We start from the raw sequence: 9699 nt of genomic DNA on the forward strand, positions 1-9699 counted from the left end.
CCCATTGAGAATGAACTAGACACTCGCGACTGCCGCGTACCGTGTGAAAGGGCCTTAAGTCTGCAAGGTTTGTAAAATTAAATGTTCATTAATGTTCATAAATTCAAAGATTTAAATTATATAAATGCGTATTTGCGGAATGCTGACGGCAAACGAGTGGTCGACCGATATGGGTTTTTTGATACCGATGATGATATCTTGGAAAGCAGGGTGGCCGATAGCCGATATAATTTTATTTATTTTAATTCATATTTAAGAAATTTGAAATCATTTGAAAATGGATTAAAAAATAAACGTGTAAAATATACATACTTATACTCTAGAAGACAAAGTATTTTTCACAAATAAACAAATATTTGATAAAAATATAATTAAAAAGGAAGTAAACACTGTAACCAACAGGGCACTCAGTATTCTGCGAAGTCTGTGTGGATTGGGAATCATATTTTTTGTTAAATGTTCACTGATTGGTTGAAACCGACGCGGCTGCCGCTGCCGATCACAAAAAGATAAAATATTTTTATCTTTGGCGGCGCCTGCCGCGAAGAGCCGTGCCCGTGGAAGCAGCAGGATTTTGGGTACATGAGCACCGCTTGCGCTCCGCCTCCGCGCCGCCAGCGAAACCACCCGTGTTTTGCCGCTTTCCGCATGTCTCCCATTGAGAATGAACTAGACACTCGCGACTGCCGCGTACCGTGTGAAAGGGCCTTAAGTCTGTGTCTGCGCCGGTTCTATCTGATTATTAGATAGACTTATATCCGTATTAGACAGAACTGAATGACAACAGCGAACAAGAGGGAAAATGTGAGCACTGTGTGCTCAGGCGCTGCCGCAGCCGTTCTCGGCACCTTCAAAATAAAAGTCAGACGCGACGTCAAAATAAAAGTCCCACCTCGAACACATCGGCCAAACAGAAAATGTTATCGGCCGATGCCGATATTTGAAAAATGGCAGATATCGGCCGATATATCGGCATTGGCGATATATCGGTCGACCACTAGTTCTTTTCAATGATACATTCAAATAAAAACGGCGAATGAAGTATAAGCCCTTTGGGAAATCTATTTGTGGCGGTGACGAGCCGCCACAAATAACTCACAAATAGCAAATAACTCAATGTATGGCAAACACTGGACACTGCTATAAGTCAAATGGCAAGTGATAACAAAAATAAAAGAGTTCACACATATTACACAGCCTGCTGCTCATAACTGCTTAGAGTGCACTGGCCACAAGCGATGACATCGTGGATGCTATTGTCGGACCTACACACACATTTCATGAGGAAAGTTAATGTGCACGTTATAATCAGCCCAGAAGTTTCGTCTGAACTGCATGGCAGCCAGAGAGAGATTCTCCGGCGTTCCGCAACAACGCTTAGCTGCCCGCAGATGCGCCTGCCTATAAATCGGCCAATGCAGATTAATTAAAAAATGCCAAAAATCGGCCGATTAATCGGTCGACCTCTAGAATAAACCATGACAGTTTTGTTAAGAAAAAAATGCGTTTAATAAAAAATTCCGTTTTTTAAAAATATTTTTGTATACATAAAAAAATTGGAAAAAATAAAATGTTTTTTTTTTTTTTGTGGTGAGGTCAAAAAAACTTCAAAATTGATAAGAACAAATCTAAACTACAAACAGAAAAAAACATTTTATTAAGACTTGAAAGATGCATTTTACCTACTATTTTACTTACTAATTTTATAGAGAATGATACAATGAAAAACTCCAGAGATTTAAGGTGCAGGCACATTTACCGTGTACCCGTGCCAATTTCGTAAAATATTTGCTTGTTGCTTGGTTTGGTTTGTACTTCATACATCACTATTGACAACAGACAATTTCATCCAAACGTTCTCTAATGTGGTCGTACCTCTACTTCAAAAAAAGACTCATATAGGGCTGTTGTGAGCCAATAAGTGAAAATCTAGTTAAAACTTTTGGTAAAAGTGAACTTATCTTTTCCCGTCAATCAGTCCCAACTATCAGTACTTTCTCTTTGAAGCCATGAAGATATGCGCAACTTCCCCACTTTATGCAAAGAGGAAGGATTACATAAAGACATTTTACTAAACAGATCCCATCACACTGGGTCAAATGTCACATACCACAGGAGTAACATCAGAGGCGAGGAACAGGAAACACGGCACACGAGGAAGGACTCCACTTGGGCGAGTTTCCCAAAGGACGGGCATCACACCATCCCCACACCTCAGTACTGAAACTAGGTGTACTCGGGACTCAAAGATCCTCTCGGTTACATAACCCAACCTGTATTTCTTCATCTTAAAGGGTTAGTTCACCCAAAAATGAAAATTAGCCCATAATGTCACTTCTGAGCGGCGCATGCGGGGCACTGACCTCATACGTCATTCTCCCGGAGCTGCTTCCGTGTACAACAGTGAGCGCAAGCTACATTCCTTTAACATCTCTCTGACACTGCCGTTGAACAATTACCCAATCAGATAAACAATACAAAAAAAAATTAATATAAAAAGACATTTTATTTACATTCTGTGGACGCTTCATGTGTCAAAAAAGGGTTGCTAATACGTTTTCTTGTGATTTTAAAAGTAAATCCATAAAAAGACCTTTGACTCTAAACATATAAAGGAAAATACTAATAACAGACCATTGTCCATTTACAAAAATACATCATCAGGGCTCAAGGAGCAACATAACGCCGGTCAACTAGTGAACTACTATCTGTTACAAAGAAAGCAGTTGACCTCAGGGTACAACCTGATCAGGGAATTCAGTCCTTTCATTCCTGTCTCACAACAGATCAATGTTAATGACCGTACAGTGGTGGACAGCACTAGTAGAATGACCAGCCGCATGCCGTTGTGTGGCCAAAGCCATAATGAAGCATTAAAAAAACATCACGTCACGGTCATCTTTTCAGACCAGAATCTGAAATGAATCCATTTAAAAAGCGGATTTTCAGTCAAATTTTTGCAACGGCTCTTTGTTCCAAAGCTTTTAAAAGAAACCACATGTTCATTTATGAGTGCATGATGACTTCAAAACTTGCTAGGATTGTTGGGGTTCTGAGACCTGACTTGTTTTGTCATTAAAAATAGATCTTAAAACCTGGAGCTTGTTCAAAGGTAAAAATGAACACCAACACAAAAGCTCATGAGCAGAGTGGACATAAAAATTACAGTATGTCATAAGCATTTCATAACGCATGATAACACGCCAACAAAGGGAACTGACGTCTCGAGACTCATTAGAATGAGTCGTATGACCCGCGGCAACCTTTTTTGCATTAGCGGGTGAACTCGGACACATCATTTGGGAGTTTGCAAATGTCCAAAAACAATTGTGTAAGATGGACACAAACAAGAGGAGCCTGCATGATCAGCCTGACTCAGATCAGAACGCCGAAAGTGAATGAGTCTGGTTTCAGAATGCCGTGTGTAAGTTATTCTGTAGTAGGATCAGAGCATGACAGAAACCAAGCCAACTCACATGACACAATGTTGCAGGTGGAGGAAATTCCCAACCCACAGCTCCCTAGTCAACAAAGTTCAGTTCATTATAGCCTGAGTATCATATGATATGCACTACCAGTCAGAAGATCAGACACACTTGACTGAATATATATATATATATATATATACACTTTAAATATTGTCTATATATACTGCATATAGGTTATTGATGCCATTTTACAATACAATTTGGGGGAAATATACAAATATATATATACTACCGGTCAAAAGTTTGGGATCAGTAAGGGTGCTTTCACACTAGCACTTTTAGTGCGCACCCGGGTTCGATTGACGTCAGAGTTTGGTACGTTTGGATGATGTGAACACTGTCTTCCGAACTCGGGTGCGCACCCGCGAACCATACCGGAGTCCGCTTAAAAAGGGTGGTCTGGGGTACGGTTCAAGTGAACTCTGGTACGGTTCGCTGCTGATGTGAACGCAATCGTAATATATATATATATATATAAATTCCATATTATTCTAAAATGGCATCAGTAAATAGCCTGATGTTAAAATAGATATGCCCACCTGACAGAATAGATTTATATGATATTAGATAATAAATGGGTGATGGCATGTTACCTGACAGAATAGATTTATATGATATTAGATAATAAATGGGAGATGGCATGTTATGAATAATAAACAACATTGGTTATCTTCATAGAAAACTGTGGATTATATCAATGGTAAACAACCGTGTTGGTGAGGACAGGTTTTCTAAACACGACTAACCCAAACAAAACCATTACAATATAAACATATGCCATTTAAACCATGAAAGCCGGGTGTCTAGTGAAGCTGGAGTAGCTTTGACTCTCACCAGTCACCACAGACAATTAATAAACGCCTCGTGAGAAATTAAACCCCCGAGTGATTTAAAACCCCATTAGACTTTGTAAAGTAACTGAATAAAATAACACGAACAGTGCGCAGTAGCTATGCTAACTATCATCGCTAAAGATAAGAAACGAGATTAATGTAAGACTAGCCGGAGGCTAATGTGTGGCGTATTATTAATATGAATGTACCCCCCGCCAGCCGTGCTAGCAATATGAACGTTTTGATAAATACAAATGTTTTCACGCAGTAGCAGTTACACCGCGCCGCAGAGGAAACCCGTGTTCCTGTTAGCAAGACACCCCATCTGCACTGAACTCAGCGACGCGCCGCGCCGCAACACGTTACAACGCTCCCGTTACAATCAATGAATCTGTCTACGCTCCAAGCTCGCGATCGGCGTCGCGTTTCATGGTTTCTCTCAAATCAAAGATGCCGCATTCACTTACACGTAGATGATGGACACGAGGTGCATGAGCCAGAGGACTATGAACAAGAGGAAGCCGAAGATGGAGAAGCCTTGCAGGGCTAGATCGAGCAGGGCCATGGCTGTCCTGTGTCCGGATGCGCTGACACCTCAGTGTTTGGCCCTAATGCTGGAGGCTATCTGACTGAGCTGAGCGGGCGGGTCTGCGGGGAATCAGCGCGTAGCAGGCGCGATGACGCGTAAATGGGTGGGACCGAGAAGATGAACTGCGTTTGGGGTTGGTTGGAGTCTGCGGGACTGCACCAAACTTTGCTGTTGACCAGTGTTATTTTAGTAGCACTGAGTTTTTATTGATATTTGAAATCAGCTTTTATTTTTATATTTTCCGATTTTATTTTAATTTAAGTTAAATTTAAGGCTGCTAAACACTTAGGGGTGTACTCACTTTTGTGGCCAGCGGTTTAGACACTAATGGCTGTGTGTTGAGTTATTTTGAGGGGACAGCAAATTTACACTGTTATACACGCTGTACACTCACTACTTTACATTGTAGCAAAGTGTCATTTCTTCAGTGTTGTCACATGAAAAGATATAATAAAATATTTACAAAAATGTGAGGAGTGTACTCACTTCTGTGAGATACTGTATATATAATATATATATATATTCAATATACACTGCATCTCCACAGTTCATCCACAAGGTGGCCAACTCTAATCTAATTTATTACCTGGAAAAGATAAACATTATTAGGCTATTTACCGTCACCGGGATTATTGGTCATAAAGTTTAAGGTTGCTAAACAGAAGGCGGATGTTCCTCATCCTTCATAAGGTGTGTCTTATTATAAAGATTATGAACACCTGACTTAATAAGACTGATCACATGCTTCAGAATCAACACACTCAGTTGGAACTTACATATAATATACCAAAAATTATTCGAGTTAGAAGACTAAATTTTTTTTTTAAATCTAACATTTAATTAAAAAGCATTGCTCTGAATCGATCGCATGTTTAGTCATACCTTTTTTTTTTATTCAAGGTACTTCTATTTTTTATTTTGATTGCTAGTTATTCAGGGATGACATCATCTTTAGACTGAAACCTGCTGTGATGCCTATCCATTGTTTTGCTATTTTGCAATGTGTTCCTGTCCCGTCCCGTCTTTTGTTTTTAACTCTTGCCAAGCTCTTATGTCCTGCTAATGATGTCAACCCTTATCCTTTTACTAGTGTCCATGACAGCATGTTTCCACTGACTCAGCCTGATGAAACTAATTCATCCTCAGCCCTTATTATGAACTCCGCACCTAATGCTGAGAGAAGGTGAGCAAGAAATACATGTGGAAGTAGGCTACAGGACAGTTAGGAATGAGAAACATTCGATATAAAGCTCTGATATAGAATGTTTCACAGAAACCAACTTCCTACTTGTTCTGTTCACGTGGAATTCAAAGGAAGACAATGAAGTCTCAGGTTTAGGTGACAAGCAGAAATATTCAAGTGCATTCCAGAGGTTTTCCTTACAGCAATGAGATCAAACTAGTCAGCAAAGATACAGGACGTTCTGTTGCTTGAAAAAAGAGCAGTGGATTACTGAGCGCTAACCATTTTATGTAACAATAGTGTTTGATTTGTTCGTCGCTTGACACTTCACGAACTGTATTGATCAATAGGCTTTAAGGTAGTGCCATATTTCATATTTAAAAATATTTTTTTGTGAGGGATAGCAGAATGCAGATGAAAATGAGGCTGTGAGGGATAAACTTACAGTCTTCACAATGGCATGCACTTTATAATGGTCCTAGATCATATCATTTTACAACTCGCAACTTTCAACTATGGTGATTTTGTCTACTGAAAATTTTCAGGAAGGATTTTTTTTAGCTGAACAAACGGTATGTTGTTAAACAGCATTACAATCCATTGAACGTACTTTACTTATGTTCCTCTCAGCCTTGTTTTCATTCTTGTCAAAAATTTAACATGGCGCTAACCTGACTAGTCTAACTGGTCTGATTAGCCTCTACAAATTAATAAAAGAACGCATATTAAACAAACGCTTCATGTTTAATGGTATTAGATTTGTCGATTGCATTTAATAGATTGCACTTTCAAGATAACATTAGCGATTGGCTTGTAAAAGCTGTGTTTTGTGCATGTTCGGATGAACCAGTGCTTTTAAAGGGGTCATATGATGCTTTTTTAAAGATCATTATTTTGTGTATTTGGTGTAACAGAATATGTTGACTTGCTTTAATGTTCAAAAAACACATTATTTTTCAAATACTGTACATTATTGTAGGTCCTCTATGCCCCGCCTCTCTCAAACACTTCGTTTTCTCTTATCAATGCACAATCAGCTTGTAACACTCCAAAGAGAAAGGAAAATTTGAAATCGCATCATATGATCCTTTTAAATGAATTAGTTGAGTAAATATTTCAGCGACTCACTCATTTTCGCCATCTACTGGTGTAATGATGTAACTGGCTGTTGTATAATGAAGTGTAATTGTTCACTACATAAATAAAGCATCAGTTATAGCTTTCATTTTTATTATTTGTCATAAAACATTTCCAGAGATAGCCAGACTGATGCAGCAACTGTGATATATATTTGTTTCCTCACACTGTACTCATTCACTACAGCTACAGTTTTGGTGCATAACAAACTATTTGTGAACTAGTCATGTTTGGTAGCATGTCGTTGCAACTACAAGTTGCCAGTTCATTCTAGATGTTTTTGTTGTTGTCTATTTTACTTCTAAAGCTCAGAGAAACTGGCAGCCCCATTGAAATATCCAAATGGGCCAAATTTGAAAAGGCCTGAAATGGCCTGGTAAATGCGTGTTCAAAATTGTGTGAAGCCTTAATCTATAATCTAAAATGTACATGCACACCAACAACAATACTTCTTGAGAAAACTGGCTCCCAAACTGGTTGGTTCCCAAGTAAGTGTCATACATACTTCCTACAACTCCTATATTGTAAGTATTCTGTGTTTCTCCATTGCCTGCTTGTCTCTCACAACCAAGAACAGAAACCGCCTCCAAACCTTTGCAAACATCTAGTGTGAAATCACCGAAGAGGCCCTACAAAGTCTCATGGAGATCTGGAGAAACAAGGCATAGATTTCAATATACAGGTGCATCTCAATAAATTAGAATGTCGTGGAAAAGTTCATTTATTTCAGTAATTCAACTCAAATTGTGAAACTAGTGTATTAAATAAATTCAATGCAAACAGACTGAAGTAGTTTAAGTCTTTGGTTCTTTTAATTGTGAGAGTTGATTAGCTGATTGGCATGTCACCATATTCTAATTTGTTGACGTATGTATAAGTATACAATCTGTGTAATTTCTACAGTATTTTATTGTATCTGCTCATTTGCCTTGAACCCTTTGCATGATGGGACAAGTGGATAGGTTTGGCAGTACAGATTCCTGATTACAAGTCAAGCATTCACTGTTATTGATGAAAAACTTAGGGAAATATCCAAGTCCCCAGGAATCTCCCTAAACTTCTAAAAATTAGGTTAAAATTCTGAGATACATAATAACAATTCCTGTCAATCAGCCTGTTTCCTAGTCACGTATTGTTAGTTGTCCAAATGTATTCAAATACTAAAACAACAACAACAACAAAAATAAAACATCAGACGTATGAGAAATAAAGTCAGAAAGTTGCAATCACAGAAATGAGCATACAAAAGACAACTTACAGCATGATTAGTATACAACTTCAAAACTGCAACAATAACATGTTTAAAAGACATTGACAGTTTCTGTTGTATGGCCTCTCAGCTGAAGGCCCATGACGCTTAGAGGCCCCAGGACACTGGCCCCATTGACCCGATCCATAATCCATCTTCACACGTAAATGCTGATATAAGCTCTCCAAAGTCCATACAGAAGAGATCACAGAGATTTTTAAGAGCCAGTTTGAACAATGATAGACAGACGAAGCATGAGTCGCTCCTCTGACATGTTTATGCTGACAGAGTGTGGAGCGATTTCATGTGCATTATTATTATTAAAAGAAAAAAATATTAATTTCTACTTAATTGCATTGAAGTGCCTCAGTGCTGTTTATAATCTGACTATAAAAACTTTTAATTCATAAATGTAATAATTCAGAGTTGTTTTGCATTGATTTTAAAAGACTCGTTGATTACCAATAACAAAAAGCTGACAAAATAGCGATTTAAATAAATAAACAAAATGGCACAACTTCATATATCACCATATGCTCCCCCGCTGATAACAGTAAGAATTGTTTAAATATGAATAGCTACATGTTATAAAACGTATAGTTCCGGTCCTTGATTCTGATTGGTTGAGCCGCGTTTGAAGCTGTTGTAAATTACTCTACAAACCCTTTTAAACTCTTTTTTTTACAGTCTATGCTACAAACATACACCTTGGTTTACGTCTGTGTGTTGCTCGGCAACCACTTTGTTGTAACCACAAACTTTTCTGAGGAACTACATTGTTTGGCAGAAGAATAATGTTTTTATTAATATCATTACACTTTATTTGCTCTGTTTTGTTTTGTGAAACCTTACTACGTATATGGAATAACCGTTTTATAAAAGCAATACGCCCCGTGAAGCCGCGGTTTACAGTGAATTTATAACAACTAAGGGGGTTGTAGGCCGCTTCGCATCTTGCCTAACAACGCCCCATAGCTGTTATAAATTCACTGTAAACCACGGCTTCACGGGGCTTATTGCTTTATTCAAATATGCAAATAACCACTATTTTAGTTGCCATGCAACATTTCTCATCTTCATTTAGTTTGACTTTAAGTACAAAAATAAGTCAAACTGAAATAAACATGTATAAAAACTATATAGACATTAAAAATAAACAAACTGTTAAAAATGACAAAATTACTAAAACTTTAACTAAAATTAAAATGAAAACAGAATAT

General features: G+C 38.1%; 1 protein-coding gene across 1 annotated transcript in view; it reads right to left on the bottom strand.

Moving 5' to 3' along the window:
- Positions 1-4942, bottom strand: part of LOC107713309 (ceramide glucosyltransferase-like) — a 44057-nt gene extending 39115 nt beyond the window's left edge. The window contains exon 1 of the mRNA XM_016518770.1: positions 4789-4942. Within this exon, the coding sequence (XP_016374256.1) occupies positions 4789-4886 (98 nt within the window). The 5' untranslated portion in view covers positions 4887-4942. The remainder of the gene's footprint in view (positions 1-4788) is intronic.
- Positions 4943-9699: the final 4757 nt, after the last annotated feature.

The sequence above is a fragment of the Sinocyclocheilus rhinocerous genome, unplaced genomic scaffold, assembly GCF_001515625.1.
Source record: "Sinocyclocheilus rhinocerous isolate Xijiao unplaced genomic scaffold, SAMN03320098_v1.1 scaffold688, whole genome shotgun sequence".
NCBI lineage: Eukaryota > Metazoa > Chordata > Actinopteri > Cypriniformes > Cyprinidae > Sinocyclocheilus > Sinocyclocheilus rhinocerous.